The 23457-nt window shown below is 47.7% G+C and overlaps 2 protein-coding genes across 10 annotated transcripts in view; both read left to right on the forward strand.

The window, feature by feature from the left end:
* Window positions 1-6935, forward strand: part of Ccdc62 (coiled-coil domain containing 62) — a 36514-nt gene extending 29579 nt beyond the window's left edge. For 6 of the 7 annotated variants that reach the window (XM_076922862.1, XM_076922865.1, XM_076922864.1 and 3 more), the window contains 2 exons: window positions 5104-5196; window positions 6184-6935. In XM_076922862.1, coding sequence (XP_076778977.1) covers window positions 5104-5157 — 54 coding nt within the window. In that variant the 3' untranslated portion in view covers window positions 5158-5196; window positions 6184-6935. The remainder of the gene's footprint in view (window positions 1-5103; window positions 5197-6183) is intronic. The other variant, XM_076922861.1, reaches the window with a different exon arrangement.
* A 4409-nt stretch (window positions 6936-11344) lies between these two features.
* The window catches only part of Hip1r (huntingtin interacting protein 1 related), a 30443-nt gene continuing 18330 nt past the window's right edge, over window positions 11345-23457 (forward strand). Inside the window, exon 1 of one of the 3 annotated variants that reach the window (XM_076922868.1) lies at window positions 11345-11592. In XM_076922868.1, coding sequence (XP_076778983.1) covers window positions 11500-11592 — 93 coding nt within the window. In that variant the 5' untranslated portion in view covers window positions 11345-11499. The remainder of the gene's footprint in view (window positions 11593-23457) is intronic. The other 2 variants (XM_076922869.1, XM_076922870.1) reach the window with 2 other exon arrangements.

The raw sequence follows: 23457 nt of genomic DNA on the forward strand, positions 1-23457 counted from the left end.
GTGACATGATTTTATCCTTAACCCTGGCTAGCCTGGAATTAGTATGGAGACCAGGCTGTCCTGTGCTTCTAACTCATTGAGATCTGCCCGCCTCTGCCTCCTTAATGCTGAGATTAAAGGCATATGCCAATATGTTTGGCATCTCTCTCTCTCTCCTTCCTTTTTGATGTTTGTTTGTTAGACATGGTCTGTCTATATAACCCTGGCTATCCTGAAGCTCTCAATGTAGATCCCACTGGCCTTACGCTCACAGATCCACGTGCCTCTGCCTCCAGGTACTGGAACCAAAGGTGTGTGCCACTCCCAACTCCCATTTCATTCTTTAACATTTTTTTTTGTTGCTTTGAAGCTGGGACAGAACTGTCTTCTGGGTAGAAAACTCTTCCCTCGCCATATTTATGGCACTTTCTTTTTTTCTCTATAATTCCCTTACACTGATGTTTAGATGTAGGCAGTTGACTAGATTCATCTACTAAGCTATCTCTCTAGGCTGAAAGCTGTCATTTTTTCAGAATTTTACACATTGATTTTGGCTATTTCTTCTGACCATAGTAAGATTTCAACAGTAGTTATATAAACTGCTATATAGATTTTATTGCCTATTATCTAAACAATGTACAGAACACTAGACTTGACAGGCAGTCCCTCATTGTGAAGTAAGAGCTCATGGCTTACACGTCCCATTTTAGACTTAAGGTACAGTCTTTGGACATGCTGTCTGTGTAATTAAAGATATTTGAAAGCCATTTAAATTAGACTGATTTTGTTGACCAAAACTCCAAATGATAATAATGAAAAGTTTACAAGAATATTCCAAATAAAAAATGTATTGATTGTGTGTATGTGGATGCATACATGTATGGAGGCCAGAGGACAGTTGCAAGAGGTGGGTCTTCCCTTCTGCCATATAGGTTCTGGTGATTGAACTCAGGTCATCAGGCTTGGCAGCAAGCTTCTGCACCTCTTGAGCCATCTCACCACCCCCTTTATTGCTTTCCTATTATAATTAATGTTTCTGGGGGTATAGCTCAATAGTATATTGCATTTGGACATATGCATGGCACTGGATTCCATCTCTGTGAGTAAGAAATCCCCCAACCCCTAAGAATCTCCAAAACAAAAATATCAAATTTTAATGAAATATAATTGACATGCAATGAAGTGAAAAATGTCATTAAGAGTTATTTTAATGTGGGGCTGGGAAGATGGCCCAGTACAAAGAGTGCTTGTATAAGTGTGAGGACCTGAGTTCAAATCCCTGGCATCCACATTAAAAAAGCCAAATGTGGGTGTATGCTCTGAACTCTAATACTATGGAGTCAGAGACAGGAGGATCCTGAGGCTTGTTGGCTGCCAGCCTAGCTCTAGATTCCATGAGGGACTCAGTCTCAAAGGAGTATATGGCAGAGTGAGAGCCAGACACCCATGTCCTCTGCCTTTACTCACATGTATGGGCTTTCATACCTGCACAGGTAAGTACACACCACACACACGCACACGCACACACATGAGATGTCTTCAGTGTCTTCCCTGCTGTTTTAATGAAAGAGTAGTCAAACTCATGCTGCTTCAGTAAGTGTTGTCGAGCATGTGAACCCATGCAGTGTTCACTGAGAAGAGAGCCTGCGTCAAAGGGAGTTCTCTGAGCACCCTTTGCAGTGAGTGCCTCTGCTGTGATTTTATCACTGCAGACTAGTTATGCCTGTTGCAGAGCTTTGTGGAAATGCAGTCATACAGTATATATATTTTATTTTTTCCATATTGGTCCTCAGAACCAACATGGGTCTCCTAGAGCCTGTGTGTACTCTTCACCTTTTTCCTTGATACTTTGAGACTCATTTGTGTTGTTTGGACATTGGTCCTGTGTTCTTAGTTGCCAATTGACATCTCATTGTATGACTGTGTGCATGTGGGAGTGCAAAGCCTGTATGCAAACGTGCTGGTGGGCGTCAGAGACAGTGTTGGGTGGTGTCCTCAGGTACCACCCACCAGTTTTTGAGATGAGGTCTCTTACTGGAACTCACCAAGTAGACCAGTGTAGCTGGTTAGTGATCTGCCTCTCTCTGCCTCCACAGCTCTGAGATTACAAGCCAATTCTAACACACTTGTGATGTTGTTGTTGTTGTTTTAGAGACAGGGTTTCTCTGTGTAGCCCTGACTATTCTGGAACTCTCTGTAGACCAGGCTAGCCTGGATCTCAGAGCTCTCTGCCTGCCTTTGCCTCCTGAGTACTGCAATTAGAAGTGTGTGCAACCACTGCCTGGTCATACTTGTATTGTTTGAAGGAGTATTTTTATGTGTTGTGCCAGCCTATGTTATGTCTGAACAGTGCTGAAAGAGGCCAGAAGAGGGCGTTGGGTTTATGTGAGTGCCCTCATTTTGTCTCTGTGGTGTGAGTTGCATGTCTGTGTATCTCCATCAGTTTCCATCGTGGTCCACAGTAGTTGATCACCTGCTACAGAGGCTCCTTGGTAACGACCATGAGTGGAATTGAGAGGGAAGCGCAGGGGAATGGATCTCACATCTATGCTGAAGCTTTGTGAGGCTGGGAAAAACTTAGGTTGAGAGAATTTTTGAGTGGGAAAGACCCAGAAGTCTATGATCCCAACTCTTCACTTTATCAATGAGGGAAGGGGATTAAATCATTTGATCACCATTCCACAGAATCAGAAAACCAGTTAATTGGAAAACAAACAAACACACAAACAAACAACACTGGCTCCAGAGAGAATGTATTTGCAGATGGATTAGCTGATTCTGGAGATGTTGGAAACAAAATTTAAACAGCAGAAATGTACCTGGCAACAAGCTTCATACACTCCTTCCCCTGTGCCTTTGAACATGTTAAAGCTAAAAACAGGAAAAGCAAATGATTTTATGAAAATATTCTTGTTTTTGCAACAAGGAAGGAGGGTAAAGTTTTGAGTATCCTGTCTGCCTCTCTGAGGTGTCATCATTGGGAGCTGAAGGGCAGTAGAAATTCAGAGCCTTTTGTGGAAGAGATGCTCTTCTGCTACCCTGGGGAGCTCCAGAGATTCGTCCTCCTGCAGGAAACAGCAAGGCTTCTGAACTTTTAACTGCTAAAGACATCTCACTGGCCGAGTTTGTTTTTCTTTGTTGTTGTTTTAAATATTATAAATATTTAAATATTTAAATATTTAAATATTGTTTTAAATATTATTTGGTCTTTTATAAGTGTAAATATATAAGTGTAAATATATTAACTGTTAACAACAACAACTACAGCAGAACCCCAATAATTTAAAACTTGACCAGAAAAAAAGGCAGGGGAATAAATTGCAGTCCTGCTGGCCACACTCAGGCAGCCCCTTGTTGCAAATGAGAATGGGGGCATCTCAGCCCTAAATGGAGCCTGGTGCTGTGAGTAATGCACAGGACTAGACATTTTATGTATGAATGAGATTTGTGCCTGTAATCCCAAAACTCGGGAGGCCAAGGTGAGAGAATCATGAGTTCAAGACCAGTCTGGGCTATTTGGTGAGAGACTGTCTCAAAAGAAAGAAAGAGAGAGGGGGGGGGGAGGGGGGGAGGGGGGAGGGGGAAGAGGGGGGAGGGGAGAGGAGAGGAGAGGAAAGGGAGAGAGAGAGAGGAGGAAGAGAAGAGAAGGAGAAGAGAAAAGAAAAGAAAAAAAGAAAACAGTGGTCAGGTAAGGGGCCACACACATATCTCTGATCCCACCAAGTAGGCTAGTCTGCTGGTCAGTGATCCACTTCTCTGTGCCTCTCCAGCTCTGAGATTACAAGCCCAGCCACACTTGTGGTTTTTTTCCCCTTTGAGACAGGGTTTCTCTGTGTAGCCCTGGCTGTCCTAGAACTAGCTGTGTAGTTCAATCTGGCCTTGAATTTACAGAGATCTGCTTGCCTCTGCCTCTTGACTTCTGGGATTAAAGTCATGTACCATCATTGTCTGGCCCCACTTGTATTTTCAGAAAGATATATTTATTGTTATTTTATGTGTATGAGTGTTTTGTGTGCATGTATTCTATACCATATCTGTATAGTCTTGTCTTCATAGCAGGTTCCAGGCCAGCCAAGGCTGTATATCAAGACCCTCCTCAAAACAAACATGCAAGCAAATAATAAAATAAATATTAAGCTGGAAGTGATGGTGCACACCTCTAATCCAGTGCTCTGGAGGCAGAAGCAGGAAGATCTCTGTGCATTAGAGTTCAGGCCTTGCCTACATAGTGAGTTCTAGGACAGCAAGAGCTACATAGAGAAATCCTATCTCAAAAAGACAATAAGTAAAGAAAGAAGAGGTGGGGAGGGAGAGGGAGAGAGGGAAAAAAAAGAGCTATTAAGCTGGCTGTGTGGGTCTGGGTAGACTCTTGCTGCCTAAACTGACATTCTGAGTTGAGTCCCATGCCACGTATATACACACAAATAATTAAGTGTCATTTAAAAAAAACTTCTAAAATGACAACAAAATGATGGACTGGTGAGATGGTTCAGCTAGTAAAGGCTCTTACCAGCAAGAGAGACAACCTAAGTTCTGTCCCTATCCCTGGATCCCACTAGTGACAGAAGAGAACCAACTCCCAAGAGTTGTCCTCTGACCAACAAACACATGCCATGTTGTGTGTTTACACACACACACACACACACACACACACACACATACAAATAAGTTGAGAAAGAATGACAACAAAAAGACTTTGTAATCCAGGCAGAGTGCTGAGTACCTACAGTCCAGATACATGGAAACTGAGGTAGGAGAATCTGAATTAGGCTAGCCCAGCTGCAAACAGAACACAGTGAGATGTTCCCAAGAACATTGTATTGTATTTCAGGGTTTTTAGTAGTGTGTGTGTCTCTGTGTGTGTGTGTGTATCTCTTTGTGGGTGTGTATTTGTGCTTTGGCATCTGTATGGTTGGTCAGGCAGTTGGTTCTCTCCTTCCAAAGTTCCAGGTATCAAATTCAGGTTGTCTGGCTTGCTCAGCAAGTGCTTCTATTCTAAACCATCTCTCCAGTTCCCACTAAGGTCTTTGAAAGATATTTGTGTTTAGTTGTCTAAAGTATATTTTAATTTCTCTAACTTGGATACTAATTTTGGAGTTTTTTTTTTTTTTTTTTTTTTTCTAGAAATTAGAAGTCTCAGAAGAGCCAGATGAAAAAACCACCTTTGTCAGTCATTGAAAGAGACAAAGTCAACTTGGACATTCCCTGTGGTCATGCGTAGGTCACCTTTGCTTGTCTCACCCTGTATCACAATTGATATTAATAAGTAACTAGGAATGTCAATAATGTAGAGTCAAGGCCACACATCTATCCGACCCAGTAATTCTTTCTCTTTTGCCTTTTACTATAATTAACCTGAGTAGAATGCCAATTACTTGTAAGGGAAATATAAATTTAAAAAAAAATGTTCTCCTTACTGATAATTTTAAATCTAAGGAAGTTGGTGTATCCATCCAGTTTTGAAAATTGGCATCTTAGCTGGGCAGTGGTGGCGTAATCCCTTAATTTCTACACTCAGGAGGCAGAGGCAGGCGGATCTCTTAAGTTCTAGGCCAGCCTCGTCTACAGAGTGAGTTCCAGGACAGTCAGAGCTACACAGAGAAATCCTGTCTTGACCCTCCCCCCCCCCCCAAAATCTTATTTGGGTCATCTGGCACAGTGTATAATTCCTATGGAAAGACAGATGCAGGAGAATCACAAGTTTGATCAACCGAGTAAGATCCTGCTTCAAAAAGTAATTCTAGCAGTTGGGAACTTGGGAGACGAAGGCAAAAAGATGAGGAGTCGGAGGTGAGCCTGGACTGCATAAGTGAGACCGTGACCCAGAAAATATAATTTTTCAAATGGCATCTAAATTTATATCTGAGCATTGCTTCTGTATGTCTGTCTAGAAAGAGTCTTGTGTGACTTTGAGTTTTATGAGTCTGTCGTCCAGGAAGCACTTTCTTGTATTGTTTGGTTTTGTCAGACCTTCCAAGTAATGAATTCCATGGCAGGTGCTATGGGTGTCTCCTGTTCAGCACCAGAGCCTTTCCAGTAGGAGGGCAAGACATGTGAGCTGCCCCAGCCTGCTCCCCTCCTGCCCCTGCTCTCATCCTTAGTGATGGGAAACCAGATCTGTAGTCAGGGTCTTGGACCAGGAGCCCTCAGCACATCCAGTGCTGACTTATTTCCATTTTGTTGACTGTTTATGTTTTCTCCCAGAAACAGGATTCTCTTTGGAAGGCAGAAGTGGATGCCATACAGTTACCTGACGATAAGAGGGCTGTGACCCCACATAAGCAGCCACTGATGCGAAGGTGAGGAGACACTCAAGTGTACTTCTTAAAGCATCGATGTTTTATTTTTGATGAACCATTTTTTTTTGTGTAAAAAATAATTTTCATGCCTAAAAAATGAGGCCTTACTCTACACACTTGTTTGGAAATACGCTAAAAGGAAAAGACAAAAACCAAACTGTCAAGATGCAGGAACCTTTTAACAGCATCCTGGGAGTATCTGACACCATGTGTAAACCCTCTTCAGCTATCAGCCTCCTTAAAGTCTGTGTGTATCCACGTTATAACTGTAATTTCCCAAGAGTCAGCTTCTTGTGTGTGTTCTTTTCTTCTCTTCTGGTTTTAGTGTTGGACTTTGTTGTAGTGATGGACATGAGATAAGATGGTGTAAAGTTTGTAACAGGACACTATTACCTTAGGTGCTAGCAGTTAAGGCCCGCCTGTCCTCAGGCGACAGCTGTACCTTGCCTGGCTCTGTAGTAGACGGTTCACTTACACAGGACAGTGCTTGCTGGAAGATCAAGTTTGTATGGATTTTAAAGAAAATATTGAAGTCTAAAAATTCTATTTTACTTGTAATTTAATTTTTTAAAAAGAAGATTATACTATTTGCCTCTGTCCTTTATACCAGAATTGACCAACTTCATTTAATAAAAATATTTTTAATAATAAAAAATATTTTATTTGGTTTCCTTTTACTATACAGGACTAAAACCAGGGGTGGGTGGGTATGTATGTATGTATGTATGTATGTATGTATGTAATCAATCTTTTTGGCTTTTCCAGACAGGGTTTCTCTGTGTAGCCCTAGCTGTCCTGGAACTAGCTCTGTAGACCAGGCTGGCCTGAAACTCACAGGATCTGCTTGCTTCTGTCTCCTGATGAGTACTGGGATCAAAGGCGTACACCACCACCACCAGGCTAAGAGGAACTTTAAATGCAGCCTGGCAAGTGAATGTCTCTTAAGCACTGCAGATGAAGGTTGTATTGTACTGGGTCAATGCCCCTTTGTTAGAGGCTTCAGGGTTTCTTCCCAGATGCTTTTCATGGGGGAAGGCTCTTGAGCTCACCTTTGTAATGAAGGTACTGAAAAGAAACTGGGTGAGGCTGGCACCCTCTATAAATACTTGGTTTCTCTTTAGACTGGTTGTGCTGAGCCAGACTAAGAATGTAGAACTGATTCTGAACTAGCGCTCACCAAGTGGGAAGACCAGAATGCCCTTGGAGAGGCCAGGTTCCAAACTGAGGATCCAGATAGTAAGCCTTTCCTGCTCTGTATGATAGGCTCATGGCTGCATCTCCACTTGTCTGCTAACAGGGAACACCAACTAGATGCTCCATGGGAAAATGTATGGTAGAACAGGATTTGAAATACACTATTTTATAGCTAAGTATAATTTTATTTCATAGGCTTGAAATATCTATAGCACCCATATATTCTAGACTGGCTCAAACTTGTGGTCCCCCTGCCTCAGCTTCTCCAGTGCTGGGATGACAGGATTCTATCACCTATATGTTACCATATCCAGCTTTACAAACCTCCTCTGACCCAACAAGATTATTATGAATTAACATGAAATTCAGAGAAATTTAACATGATCATCTTCTCTGTCTCAACATGTTATTTTTATATTGGAGCAATTTCTCATGTGTGTTGCAAAGAGTTGCAAGATAAGCTAGCCTTTAGGATTTGCATTTTGTCATTGTCATCCATAAGACCAACATATTAGGAGGCAACTGAATTATAATTCTCCTGCCAGAAATGATCTCAGCATTGGAAAAGACCCATACAGGGTATTTTGGGAACTTGTGAACAGACCTTTTAGGCAGAAATAGAAACACTCCCTCCAAAAGAATTCTGAATCAAAATTATACATAAACACTTAAAACGGTTTTACCCAGAAAGTGCCAAGGGAATGTTTAGAACTGAGACTGTGGTATGAGCCCAAGGGTGAAAGCCCTGTCATGGAAGCCTTGTCACACTCTGAACAGTGACCCATAGTTTCTTCTATGTCCCTGGTTTGTATGTAAGCCTCTTGCTAGAGTAATGCCTGTAGTTTTCTTTCCCTTAAGACAGTTGGTGTGGTTTTGGTTCCACACATAGCAGGAAGGCCAGCCACTTAAGCCTCTAGGAGAATGATTCTAATCAGTAACCCCCACATTCTGAAGAACAGAGAGAATAAAATCAACCAAGATGACACATGCATCAGGGCTAAAATGGGGTGGCCTTCCAAAATGTCTATCAAGTGACAGCACACATTAATCAGCCTTGTTAAGGAGGGCCTGTGGGTTCTCAGCCAGGTAATGCTTAAAACACAGAAAGGACCTGTAACCCCATCTACTGGGGAGGCCAGGCACAAAGATGGCAAGCTTAGGGTACAGAGGGAGTTCAGTTCCAACTCAAGCAACTCTAGTGAGACCTGATTTCAAAACAAAGTAGAGAGGGCTGGGGATAGAGCTCATGGTTAGACTGCTTTCCCAGCATGCACAAGGCCCTGGATTCAATCCCTGGTACCTCACACATACAAATTCATAGTGAGCACACCATGAAGCTTTAGAGGCCATGGGAGATATCTGGGTAAGTCCTGCTTGCATTCTAATAGGAAACATAGACCTTAAGTAATCACGTGGAAGACTGGTGTTATGAAATAGAATGTTGAGATACTGAGACATAGGTCAGGGTGGAGGAATCAGGGAAGCTTCCCTAGAGAAACAGCATGTAAACCAAGGGCTGCAAGGTAAGCAGACACTCAACCAGGCAAACAGGAAGAGAATTCCAGGTATAGTAACAGCATGTGCAAGGTCCCCGAGGCTCTGGAAGGAGCGTGATGCATGTGCAGACTTGAAAATCCAGGATGGCGCAAGACAGAACTGCAGAGGGGCTGGGTGGACTGTGCCATGTGTCAGGGAGGTGATAGTTACGACATATAGCACACTGTCTTGTTCAGTGAGCCCCCCAAAACTTTGCTGTTTTCCTGAGTTCTCCTGGATGGGGTCTAATTTGTATCCCCCTGGAGGACAATTAAACAACGGTTACAAAAAGGGCAGCCTTACTGTGATGATGAGGTGGGTGGATCACAGCCAGTCTAACAACCAGGCTCCTCTGCTGAAGATGTCTGAAGATGAATCTTAATAATGAAGGCAGTGGTGTTGTTACCCCAGAAATGCCAATTTATAACATACACTGACAGTAAAGTCTTTACCCTGTTCTCCACTCTGTGGGGCCGGTTTATTCTTTCAGAGCCTTCATTTTATACACCAACCCTTTTTTAGTCACTATATAAACTGGGTTGGCCTCATTTACACAGAGGCCACCTGCCTTGAAAATGCTGGAATTAAAGGTTCCACACTTAACCCTCGCACTCATTGTTTTAAATTTTATTTATGTGTTTATATTGTATATGTGTACATGTGCAATGCCACAGCTTGAAATTAAAGGTCAGAGGACAACACGCAGGAATCATTTCACTCCTTCCACCATGTGGGGCCCGGACGTTGACTCAGGAATATCAAGCTTAACAGCAAATACCTTTACTTACCCAAATTGTTGTCCCTTACACCCATTTAAAAAAAAAAAAAAAAAAACCAACAACATGGTCATGTACCAGGTGTTCTGCTAGGCTTGGGAAACAGAACACTGGTTAACACAAGGCCACCTTGATCTCCAGCAACTCAAAATCTCAGGAGCAGATGCATGACTTGTAAGAGCCACAGGGACTCCAGTATCATCAACAAGTGTGCTTGTCAGAGCCCAGTGGCATGAAACCTGGGAGATCTGTGACCACATCCTGAAGGCATCATTTTGCAGTTGTGTGACCCTGGGCTCTAAGCCTTTTGTCTTGGTCTGCAAAAACACCACCAAAACTTTAAGATCAAATGGAATCCTGCTGACCGAACACTAAGCATCATGGCCAGCACAGGAATAGCCTCTATTGGCTAAAAGAATGGGGACTTTTGATGATGACAGGCCACTGTAGTAGATGTTCTATACCCAGTGAGGGCTGGCCTTTTGTATGAAAATCACAGGATAACTGGTTTTTGTCTCATGTGAGAAAAAGAGTCTGAGAAACAGCTGGCACAGAGCAAACCGGCCCCTTTGTTGTGATTTTTTTTTTTTTTTTGAATTGCCGAGGATTAGGGACAAGATAATACCTATAAGGGGTTTAGCCCAGTACCTGGCAAATAGGTTTTCAGTATCAGCCGTTGTTGTTACTCTACTGTTATTTTGCCAAAGAAGCTTTTCATTGATTGGTATTAGATAAAGCATGGCTAATCTCTTAATGGTGAAGACAGCCTTTGTCCAACTCTAAAATGTTGAGTGGATGTCAACACAGTGAGGAATGAGCCATAGGAAAGAAAGGGTCTGTCTGGGGTCTTCAGAGTCAGGTGTCTAACTCAAGCCAGCATTTCCTATCTCAGGTAGTTGATACTTCATCTCAAAAAAGCAAAGACTTGGAGAGAAGGCTAGATTCCCAACAACAATAACAACAACAACAAAACTGAAGAAACCTGCTGTGTGGCTACTGACCAGACTCAAGGAGACAAGACTCAATTTGCTCCAGTTTCCCCCCTACAGGTGTAGAGAAAGATCTAACCTGAGGAAGGGGAGGGACAGCTGATCTTTTCTTTGGGGAGAAGGTAAGAAGATATGAAGCCAAGCTAAGTGGGTATTTGTCCTTGCATCTGATCTGTCAGAATTGGGGGGGGGGGGGGGAGGGTGTGTTGGGGAGTCTTGGAGAGCTGGAGTTGTGCAGGGACAGGTATGCAAGGGGCACTCCCAGGAAGTCCCGCGGGAACGAAGCGGATGCAGGGTCTTGGGGTTCAAGGAGTCCCGGGGGACCAGAAGGGTGCCGGGTAAGACGTCCTGGGGGACTGGAAGGCTGCAGGGCAGAGCGTCCTCGGTGACAGAGGGTTGCATGGCAAGGTGTCCTGGGAGTCCTAAGGGACCACAGTGGGCAGAGGGCAGGGGCTACTGGGCGTCCTAGGGGTTGATCAAGGGATGTAGTGGGCGGGGCACGCCAGGAGTCCTGGGGACCCGGCGGGGAGGTGGGGGGGAGGGCGGGAGGCGGAGCGTTCGGAACCGGGGAGGGCGGGGCGTCGGTTGGACAGCCGGAGTGACTGGCGGGAGGGGCAGCGGCTCCTCCCCGTGCGGCGCGGCGCGCGGCCTCCGGGTGCCTAGGCTCGAGCCGGACGGTGACGCCTCATTCGCGCGGAGCCGGGCCGGGACACGCTCGGCGGCAGCATGAACAGCATCAAGAATGTGCCGGCGCGGGTGCTGAGCCGCAGGCCGGGCCACAGCCTTGAGGCCGAGCGCGAGCAGTTCGACAAGACGCAGGCGAGCGCGGGCACGGGCTGGGCGGGCGGTGGTGGCGGCAGCGGCGGCCCTCGGTGCGCTCGGCCCTGCGCGGACGGTTGCGGGCTCGGCGGCCCGGGCGGGCGCAGGTGACCGGAAGCCGCGCAACAGCCGGGCTGGGCTCGGGGATGCGGACGCGGCCCAGGTGCGCACGGCCGCGCGGGGCCCCGGGCGCCCTCAGCTCCCCGTGGTCTTCCCAGGGAAGCTCCTGGCTCCTTTCGCTCCCGAGCTGTTTCCACGGCCCGCGCAGTATCTTATTATCTGCTGGGTGAAAAGTTTCACGTATGTCGCCAGACTTGTTTGCCCGCGCGGGGGCCCACTTATAAATAGGCTGCCACCCCCTCGTTAAACACCGGCGCCTGACAGACGGAAACTTCCCAGGCTCCTTCCTGCGCTCCCACGCACGGCTCTCCCAGGAGAGGGCCCGACCTGAGAAGGTGGTGTGGAAAATTGAATAATGGCCCTGATGCGCATTCATTCATGCATGGGTTCTGGGGACCCACTGTGCAGGTGTTGCTTTGTTTTTTGTGGGTTTTTTTTTTTTTTTTTTTTTTTTAAGACAAGGTCTCATGTAGCTCACGCTAGCCTTGAAATCCTCATCCTCTTGCTTCCAGACGACCACCAACACGTCTGCTTCCCTGCTTTTTGTTTTACAAACTCTGCCCTGTTCTTGAGTGGACTCATAGGGGTGGGCATGGGGCTGGGGGGGTATCACTAATTATTTGCTAGACTAAGTCAGCCTAGACCGAAATGGCTGCTTTTTTTCTTTTTAAGTTTAGCAATAAAGGAAGCCAAAGACTCCTCCCACCTGTATCTGAAGCAGGTTGGTGACATTTGCATTTGTGGGTGCCACTGGCGAGTTCCTTCCCCCTTGGTCAGAGCAGAGAGCAAGGACTCCTGCGGTTGCTTTCAAAACAAGTTAGCACAAGCAGTCTGCACTAGCTTTCGTTTTGAAATAACAAAACGTGAGGCCTAACCTTTGTGCTTCTGATGGACAGTGACAGTGATAAACTTCAGGACGGGATGGCTACGAGCATGCCAAGTGCCAGCACCAACCTGGCTGCAAGTGATTAATTTATCCATGTGATCTCCATCTGGTCCAGCCTGGATCACCCACCATAAAAACAAACATGGCGTTTGATGTGAAGTCATTAATACATAATTAATTGTGCTAGTAAACTCACACAGCCTAGAGAGAAATGCTGTTGGCACTGAGAATCTGGGTGTTGTCAAGAGCTTGATTTATTCAATGAGTTTTAGAATCCATCCACCACCCCCCCACACACACACACACACACTTTTGAGCAGGTGCAGAGACAGCTCTGATTGCTGCAGGAAGAGATGGGAGAGGAGATGGGGTTTTAAAGGTCAAGCTCATTGATCTTCTGCTTAAATGATTATGTCAAGGGTAACCTGAATGTCAGAGGGACAATTTCTGATACAGGACCGCATGTGTTTGGTGGTTGGTCTGTAAAAAAAGGTCGTTCTCTTGACTTGCTTTGCCCACTTTTAAAACTCTATGTTTATTTATTGTGTGTACATGTGGAAGTCAGAGGACAGCTTCTCTCCTGTCCCCATATTGATCCCAGGAGTCAAACTCAGATTGTCAGGTAAGTCAGCAAGTGCCGTTGCGTGCTGAGCCATCTTGCCTGCCCTCCCTGAGTTTTTGAGGGATTGAGAGGGTCACTCATAAAGCACTACTTTGTACTGCGGAGTCTCACAGGATTTACCCACCCCAGAGCAACTTCTTCATAGGAGGGTTTGAGGCCAGCATCTGGGTATGCCTGTCTTTGCAGTGACTTAGTGAGGGACGTAAGAACATAGTTTTGCAAGTAGTTAATATTTAATTAGATCATTCCCAGAAATATCTAGCAAGCTGCCAGGCAGGCTCCTTGCAAGAAAGACCTAGAGAGCCCTGGTTTACTGCTTCCGTGTCTCCTTTGAGACAGAAAATAGCACATCCAGTCCTGGGACCTGCCTCCCTTTGGAACACACCTCCTGTCTTGACATTGATGCTTGTCAGGGTGGTGGCTGTGGGGTAGCTAGCTTAGATTTGAAGTCCTTAGCAGCCTGCCAGCCTCTCCTCTTGGGCTCCTGGGGCCAGGAGGAAGAGGAATGCTTACATGTTTGCTCTGTGGACAAGACACACCCTGTTTTGCAGAGAGCTCTGTGGTTACCTCTCAGGAGTGTGTAGGGAGGCAGTCATCCTTCCTTCTGGCAGCTGGCGATTCAATTATGAGCTTCTGACCCCAGTGGTGTGTCCCAGAGGCAGCCCGTTCCACACCATTACTTAAGTCCATTCGTTGATTAAGACCCCTTTTCAAATTGATTATAAAATGCTAGACAACTCATTGTACCTGTATTCCGAATAGTATACCTTTGAAAAAAAGACATTATGATTTCATGGAGCACACTTGTAGACAGGGTAGACCCGATCTTGTGTCTGTGTTCACCTTGCGGTGAGCAAGTTGCTTGACTATAGAGCCTCTTTCTTCTACAGAAAACAGGGATAGTTCTGTGTTTCTGGAAGAGTGTGTTCTGAGATACTGTGAGGTAGGTTGAGTCATGTCCCTGCACAGATGACCACAGCCTAACTAACTGTGTTATTTGTGTAATTCAGATTGTAGATGGAATCAAGTTGTTCATCTGACTTTGAGGTGGAAGGTTTTATGAGTCACCAGGTGGGCCCTGCATAACAGGGTTCCTAAGTGTAGATGAGGGAACCGGAGAGGCAAGTGGCTGCAGTGACTCGCGTGGGTTTGAAGGAGCCAACAGCTAAGGAATGATGCCATCCTTTATAAACTGAGAAAGGCAAGGAAACAGATTTCTGCCCTAGAACCTACACAAAGAAACCCAGCCCTACTGGTGCCAGCTATCAGCGCTTCAGTACCCATCCCAGGGGCTGGGGATAATAGTGGATTCCTGAACCCACGAGTTTGATCCCCAACACCACATAAATCCATCATGGTGGCACAAGGCAGTCATCCTTAGCTACAAGGCCAGCATGGGTAATAAATCAGTGCTGTTTTAGGGCACTAAAACTGTAGCAATTTGTTATAGTAGCAAGAAGGGATAATACATCCAACACAGTAAACATTAGTAGTGTCTAGCACATAGTAGGGTCTCAGCAAATAGTTGGCCTTGGCCTACTGTTCTCCACTCCCTTCACCCCCAGAGTTCAAAATCTTGGACCTCTAATGAAAGATAAGTCATCTTTGAAGTACCCTATGCAGCTAGAAGCTGTGAACGTCCTGATTGTATTTTCCTTTCTGTGGGAAAACAGTTGCACTTTTTGTTGCTTCTCTGAGCCTCCAATTTACCCACAACATGCAGAGACAGAGGGGAGGGACCTTTTCTCAGGTCAGGCTGAGAGAAACCCTTTAATCATAGTGCACGGTTAAACCCAGGACACCATCAGCTTCAGAGGTGAAAGGGTGAGGGATGAGGGGTGAGGCTGTCCCACTGGGAGCCAGCTGCTGAGGCAGCAGCAGATGGAGATACTTTTCACCTTCTGGTTTCCAGATCAGTGACATATCTCCTCGGCAGCCCACCCCTTCCAACCCCCCAGGGATCAAACTCTTAGAAAGATTAACATTTATTGACAAGTCTTGACTTCTGGCTGCAGCCACTTGATACAGTAGTGCTGGTGAATAGATGCAGAAGAGGGGCCACGGGTATAATATTCAGATCATCTACTGGCATCTAAAGCAAACAGGCAGGTGAAGTTAATTTGTATCTTTGACTTTACCCAGCAGGTCCTTGAATAATCCTTCTTCCCATTGGAGCACTGTTAAGTATGAATGGGGTGTTTCTCCTTTTGCTCCTCCGAGGAGTCTCAGCCTTAGGGGCATTCAGCAGCTGCCTGTGGACAGTGCGGTGTGAGTAGCAGCAGATCTCAGGCAAATGGGGGCAAAATGATTTGGTTGGGGGCAGAGCCCCAGGCGTTGGTATTGTGTGGAATTTCCTCAGCAAGGTGATTCTGGGCCCTTACCAGAGGCCACAGGAGCAGGCAGGTGTCTAGAACCTGCCCTGGTCTCTCTCTCGAAAGCAGTTCTCAAGTTCTGGGAGTCTTTTAGATCCCATGCTATTGCTCAGCCCTGATCTGCTTCTAGCTTAGGGTGTGTCTCAGTGAAGGTCGGCCACAGAGTGCTTGCTTACAAGTAAGAAACCCCAGTTTGATTCTAAGCACTGCAGAAGGGGAAAGAGTGTAATTATAGCATGTTACTACATGCGTGCATGATCAAAATATTTACAATAATAGGAAAAAAAATCCCCAGCCCCAGGGTTGGAGAAGAGCCCTAACCCACATGGTGGATAGCCCAAACCCCCAACTCTGTCTAGCTGTTATCTCAGGACTGGATGAACTCTTGAGGGCTGATGTGGTCTGTCCTGCCTCCACTGTGTCCCCAGGAGTAGGCATAGGCCTGTGTCACAACAGCTGGCTGGATGAGAGGAGATAAAACCAAGGTCCCTGTCAGAAATCGAAGAATAGGCTGGGCTCACACACTTCAGACGTTACCCTTAAGGTGGGTTGGGGCCTGACTCCCAGGATGCCAGAATTCTGAAGTCTCCTTTTCCAAACCACTGTCCAGGCTGGGGTGGGACTGGGCTGCCCATACTTCATTCACCTCCTGGGGCACACTGATTACATCTCTTGACCTAGCCCTGCAGAATTGGGGTACACAGTAGAAAGGAAAAAGTCACTTTTGTACCCCTCTAGGAAAGAGAAGTACCAGCTATGGCAAGTATACTGAGCAGTTAGGAACCTGGGTCAGGCCTGCCTCTGTCATTGTCATGGTTTCTGTGTATTCCTGTCCTGGAACTCACTCTGTAGACCGGGCTGGCCTCAAACTCAGAGATCTGCCTGCCTCTGCCTCCTGAGTGCTGGAATTAAAGGCATGTGCCACCACCACCTGGTCTAGTTTCCCCACTTTTAAGACAGTAATAATAACATGGCCCTGGCCCACTGGGGTAGCTGTAGGTATTTGCAGGGGTGTAGCAATTGTGTTAGTGATTAGATTGCATGCAGAAAAGCAGTCAGGACTGAAGGAGATAGAAGGTGTCCCTGTGTGAGAGGGACAACTGAGCCAGGCTGCTGGGCAAAGGAACAGAGCTGGGTAGAACATCTGGAGGGTGACACTTTGTGCACCATCCCTTCAAGAGTGAGTGTCGGGTGTGCCCCTTCCATACTACCCAGCTCGTGTCTGGTGATGTGGTCTGCCATAGGGATTCCAGGGGTACAGGCGTCTTAGGATGCCCTGCAGACCTGTCCCCTTTCTGAATGGGGAAGAAGCTCTTCCCTGACCCAGCTCTGAGGCCAGTGTCCAGCCCCCGCTGTACAGAATCCTGTGAATGAAACCTAGCCGGCCACCTGATCCCAGTAGCTGGGTCCTGTCCGTGAGTGGACACCCTGTGGGGCAGAGTGAAGGCCTGATTGGCAAGGGACAGGGAAACTCAGCTGGCTCACCCGATGCCTGGCAGGCCTGGCCATACTGGTCAGCCTTGCCCAGCCCCCTTCTCCACCCGGGAACCGCTATTTATTTCAGGGCTGACTGGATTATCACTTTGTATATGATGGCATCTATCTTCCTCTGCCCAAGCTTTTCTTCCCTGTGTTTCCCTGATTCTGGTGGCATAATGCACGGTGTCTCTAAGTGGCCTGGCAGAAACTCTAGAGCAGCGGTTCTCAGCCTTCCTAGTGCTGTGACTGTTAATACAGTTCCTCATGCGGTGCTGACCCCCAACCATAACATTATTTTCCTTTTTACTTTATAACTGTAATTTTGCTACTGCTATGAATTATAAATATCTGATATGCAGAATATCTGATATATGACCCCTATGAGAGGGTTGGGTTGGGGCCCACAAGTTGAGAACCAGTGTTCTCAGAGAGACACACCTCTCAGCTTAGACTGTTAAAACAATGGACCCCAAGAGATGGGAATTTTCCCAGGAATCTCACGCTGGAAGAAGGAGAAGGCTGGGAGCCGGAAGGGGAACTTGTCTCCTGAAGAGATTGCACATTTCCAAGAACCTGTCAGACCACCTTGCAAGATGAGACTGGAACCCAGTCAGTGGGGATCAGTGGTGGGCATCCTCACAGGGTCTGCTTAGTGTTCCTGGCCCTAGCCCTCTGTTTAAACTTAATCTGACTGCAGGACCCTGGAGGTAAATTTAAAGAGGTTACTAGATCTTTTCCTTCTTTTCACTGTGGCCACATTGAGTAAATCTCCTTTTTCTGCTCTTTCCTGATCATTTGGCTTCCAGAGGAAGGGTGGTAGAGGTCAGTGACTCTGACATACGACAGCCAACCTGCAGGGCAGGAAGACGTGGGCAGCTGTGGGGCTGGGCATGTGTTTCTATTTAGGGCCCACTGCCATTCAGATATGCCCACTTACTGTCCCTGAAGTCCTCAAGTGAGGACTGTGTGCCCTCCTTAGGGCTCCACTGAAAGGCCCATAGTGAGGACTGCCTTGGGAACCGACAAGCCTGAACCCACTTTCCATTCTCTGGCTGCCTCTCTTCCTGGCCTGGATGGCCCACAGCATCGTACTAGACTGAATGAGCCCATGGAAGACATTAGGACTGGCAGGACCTTTTCTTCTTGTTGTTAGATAATCATAAGCCTTGAACTGCAGTAGGTTCATCTGCCTGGGTGTGACTCAATTCTCTGGCTTGTGGGACAGACAGGTCTGTGATGATATCACTAATACCTCAGGAACAAAACCACCCTGCTACCTCCCTGTCCATCTAGATTCTGGCACAGCAGAGGTGTGACTCAGGACCACGTCTTTCTGCTGGTATTCTACCCACAAAGTCTGGAGCTGGGGTGGCACTGGGTTGGGCCATGAATTTATCAATAGTGGCCGTAGGACAGGTTTTCTGTCCCAGGGTTTTCATGCTGTCCTTGAGGTGTGGACTATCACAGACTAATTCTTGCATTTCCTCAGTGGCGGAATGATGGGGAGGTTAGGACCAAAGGGACAGGAGACTCAATGAAGAGGGATGCAGTTGGATGGACCAGGGCCAGTCGATGGCTGACTTCCTGTCTGCTGAAATGATTCAGCCTTGGGCCTCTGCGCTGCTTTGCATATGGCCCCATCTTAGCCTCCTCGGCCACAGAACTCCTGTGTTTGTGGTCATCAATGGCCTTTGAGGTAGCAAAAGTGTTTGAATGAGAGCACTCTGTCCTCCAAGCCAGTCTTTGGAATCACAGAGCAAAATAACTCACCGCCCTGCCAACAGCTCTGAGCCTGGGCTCTCGGAGGAACCTGTCTGTCGATGCCAACTGCTGCTGCACAGCCTCGTGATAACCACACAAGGAGGCTTAAGTTGATTCACTTCAGGGATGATTTTAAAAATAGAAATTATTTTATAGCTACTTTAATAAATATCTCTAGTGGCTCAGTTATTAGCTGAAGAAAGACACCGCCCTAAAGTCACCAGTGCTTATGTCTGAGAGAGCTCTTGTGCCTCAAGTGGCCCTCTCACATGTGTCCAATAAAGATTTATTGACTGTCCTGGAAATGCCACAGGGGAAGATGTATGACCATTCCTCAGTGTCTAGGGGATGCATTTGACAGGGCTGTGTGTTGTTCTGGTTTTCCTTCCTTTTGCTGGGGATTGTGCATGCTAGACAGGGGCCTGTCCCATACATCACCCAAGCCTGAGCCGGCAAGTCTTCATTTTCTAGGGGGCCCCAGAGTTTTCTGCTTCACCCCTGGGGAAGTTCAGGTCAGAGTATGGGAAGTTCCTAAAGCAGTGTCTCCCAGTATGTGAGGGACACAGCTGGGGGCTCTGGGGGGAGAAGGGTTGGGTGCTGTCTCCCAGTATGTGAGGGACACCCAGCTGAGGGCTCCGGGGGAGAAGGGTTGGGTGCTGTCTCCCAGTATGTGAGGGACACCCAGCTGAGGGCTCCGGGGGAGAAGGGTTGGGTGCTGCAGTCAGCCACAGAGGCACTGTGGGAAAGAGTCTCTTGTCTTGAGTGTGTGGGCTCTTGGAAAAGAGTGTGCTGACCCAAATCCACATTTATTCTGTACCCATTGGGCTGTGAGTTGCAGAACATGGTGCTGACACTGTGAATGTTGTCTGAGGCGCCCCAGAGCCATCTTGCCAACCCAACCATGGCTCCTCTGCACCTCCGTGTGCTGAATGTCCACACCATCCTGAGCCCCCTTTTTCTGGGCTGCAGGTGCTGCTGGGTTCTTCCTGAGGTTTGGAGGTGATGGGACATGATTGAATGCACAGCCAGCCTCTCAGAGCACCTTCACTCCCTGTGCCCTGGTTCTCTCTAGGGACAGTTCAGGAAAATGTTTCCATGTAGGCAGCCTTCTAGCCTAGACCAAAACCAAGCTTCCCAGGGTCCCCAAACACAGTGGATCTGTCCTGACTGCAAGCCAGAACCCAGACTCTGAACTGTGGAATGGTTTAAGTCATAGGTGATTTAGGTAGGGCTGGAGAGGCTGGGAGGGCAGGTAGAGAGATGGAGCCAGAACAGAGCCCTCTCCCAGCCCCATCTCAGCCTCCTGCCTTGACTCTGATGCTTGACCTGGCCTTCACCTCCCCACCTTAGATCCCATCACAGCCTCCATCCTGGGTCCAAGTTGGAGTTCTGAGAAGGCCTCACGACAGCCCAGGGAAGCCCATGTCCTCAGGGTATACCTGCCCTGCTTATCCACGACAACTGTGTTTTTCTCTCTTCAGGGGAAAATGATGCTATGAAGAGCCAGGGGTCACGGCTCAGGAAAGACACTAGGACCAGGTTGAATGAGGGTTCCTGGCCCATGGCCTACACGGGTTCCTAGCAGCCGTCCTAGAGAGTCCTGGGTAAGGAAGGAGCACAGGGAGTCAAGGTGCTCTGGGAGTTGGGCTGTGCATCCAGCCGTGTCCCATCAGCTCCAAGGCCTCAGGCAGAACCCAGCAGCACCTGCAGCCCAGCAAAAGGGGGCTCAGGGTTGTGTGGAATCTAGCACATGGAGGTTCAGAGGAGCCATGGTTGGGTTGTCAAAGTCACCGGCTCCAGAGTGGGGGCCTGGGAATGAGTCCTGACAACCCCTTGTGCTGTGGCACTGTGGACAGACATTCTGCTTCTCCCTGTGAGAGTCACAGCGTCACAGCGCTAGGCCACAGGAGGGTCCTGTTGTGGTATTGGATGCTTAGGGTGGGCCTGTTTACGTGACACACTTAGCGTGTTTTGTTTTTATGACACTGGCCAACTCCTGAAGCATCAGTGTCCTTATCTGGAGGAACTCTTGGGGTTCCTCCTGAAGACCTGGTGAGATTCCCTGGCCAAGCACTTGGCACAAGGATGAATTCAGTAAAAGCAATGGAATCATTGTTAGTGGGACCTGGCTGCTGTCCCGATGGCACAACACTACGGGCTTTTCAAGCCTGCTAGGTGTCGGGGAGGCATCTCCTGATTATATGGTGTTATCCTTCCACGGCCCTGTGTGGCAGCCCTGTGCTTCCTCTCAGCCTCTGCCCCTCTGCTTCCCTTCTAAGGGTCAACCCCTCCTGGTGCTGACACTGTCCTGTCATAGACTGGTGGTTCCTGGGGTATGGGTATGGATTTACTGCATTTTCCAGTTGTCCATATTTATAAGCTGTCACCTGCCCATGCTCTGTTGTGTCTGCTGACCACCAGCAGACTACCTCTCGCAGGTCCCTAGCAGTCCAGCACCTCACAGTTGCCGTGGAACCTGTTACTGCACTTGCCCTGTTTCCTTCAGAATTGTCCCCTTGCAGACGAGAGGGTTTCCTCTGATGTATGAGGAAGTGCAGAGGTGGGGCCAAGCATGGTGGCCATGCCTCTAATTTCAGCACTTGAGAGGCAGAGACAGGTGAGTCTCTGTGAGTTTAAAACTAGCCTGCTCTTTACAGTGACCAGCCAGGGCTACATGCGAGACCCTTTTTCAAAGAAAAACAAAAGGGTAAAGAGCAGCCCGTTGGGGGCGCCCCAAGCACCGTTCCTCACAGCCCGGTTGTATGGGGATGCTCTGCCTGGCTTCCCGAGGACTCAGACAGGATTTAGGATGTGATAAGCACCCAAACACCCCCATCCTTTAGTGTTCTGGGGTTTCTCCAGCTCTCGGTTTGCATCTTGATCTTGGGATTGTCCTTCCCTGAGGTCTCTACAGAGTGGTTGGCCCTGAGAGCCAGGAGAGAGCTCCTTTGCCTTTGCCTGAGTAGAGCTGAGGCCTCTCCTGATGTACCAGGTTGATGAAGGCTGTTTTCAGGGCCGGGATTCCCTCTACCTCCCCCTTCACTGTGTGGCTTCCCACCTGCTAGGTGAGTGTGGGGGTGACACGATTTCAGAACCCCAAGTGTCACTGAGGTCAGACCATGTCACACTCCAGCCTCAGAACAGAGCTGTGCTGCAGGGCCTGTCAGACATTCTACACACGGGGAGGTTCTGAAGTGCTCCTAATTCTACTCTATGCTCAGATGTGACCCACAGCCACCTCCCCGAGGAAGATTCACATAGAAGCCCAGGGGAGGTGGGCGGGTGTCACCCCTGCCTACTACCGCTGCCTGGGAGGATGAGCAAGGGCCAGGAGTACCCACAGACGCCTACTGTGTGAGCACTGGGCCTCCTTGTGTGGTGCTGGCCACTCCACACATCTGCCCACCCTGCACACAACGGGCCTGTGTTCCCGGGAGCCAGCCTGCGCCTGCACAGGATGGCTAGCTGACATGATCCTATCCCTTGTGGCTAGCTCAGGGATGGGTGGCACCCTGGCCCTTCACAGAAGACCCTGCCACATTCCCTCCCAGGTTGCATTCCTCAGTACCTCATGACCTTACTGCTGCACTGTAAGAGCGGGGCAGCAGCCACACACAAGCAGGACTCTGGCACATGCCAGTGACATGCCATGAGGTGACATGAGAAAGTAACACTACCAGAGGGACATTTGGAGATCATAAACCAGATTTGAAGAGGGCCATGGACAACCAGTTGTGTGGCTCACACCTTTATTCCCAGCACTTGGGAAGCAGAGGCGGGGAGATCTGTTTTCAAAGCCAACCTGGTTTATATAGTAAGTTTCAGAACAGACAGAACTAAGTCGAGAGAACCTGTCTACACAACAACAAAGGGGGTTGAGCAGCCTGTTGCTCTTTGTGGCTCAGGTCAGGATGGGAAGGGCTAAGTTTGTTACACGTTGGGGGTTTGAGAAAGCAGGGGCTCTCTCAGGCATGGCAATACACACTTGTAATACCAGCTCTTGGATCAGGAGTTCAAGTTCAGCCTCAGCTACATATACAGTGAGTTTGAACTAAGTCTCATGGAATGAATATATGTGTGTATGTATATATTAAAGGGGTGGGTGGGGGTTGAGGGCTATTGAGATGGCTCAGCTGGTAAGGGTAATGCCACCAAGCCTGATAACCTGAGTTTGGGTCCTGGGACGCATGGTAAGAGGAGAGAACCGGGCTCCCTCAGTTGTTCTCTGACCTCTACACACATGCATACAAATTAGTGTGAAGAGATTTTCAGGGATCAGACTCTCAAAGTTTGAACCAACACCAGCTACTGAGTCGTGTTGAACCACACTACCTTCTTGCCCACTTTGGATCATTACTCTGCTGGCAGGGGTGGCTGCAGAGTCCTGCAGGTTTTAATTGTGTGCATGTGTCTGTACACGTGATGGCAGGTGCCCACAGAGACACTGGTCTGACCCTCCTGGAGCTGGAGTTACAGATGGTTATGAGCCTGACGTTGGTGCCAGAGATTGAATTTGGGATCTTCAAAAGTGCAGGCAGTGCTCTTAACCCATGAGCCATCTCTCCAAACTCTGGTTTTTTTGTGAAGAAAAAAATCGGTTTTAAGTGAAAAAAAAGCAGAGGCCC

Source organism: Arvicanthis niloticus, chromosome 24, assembly GCF_011762505.2.
Source record: "Arvicanthis niloticus isolate mArvNil1 chromosome 24, mArvNil1.pat.X, whole genome shotgun sequence".
NCBI lineage: Eukaryota > Metazoa > Chordata > Mammalia > Rodentia > Muridae > Arvicanthis > Arvicanthis niloticus.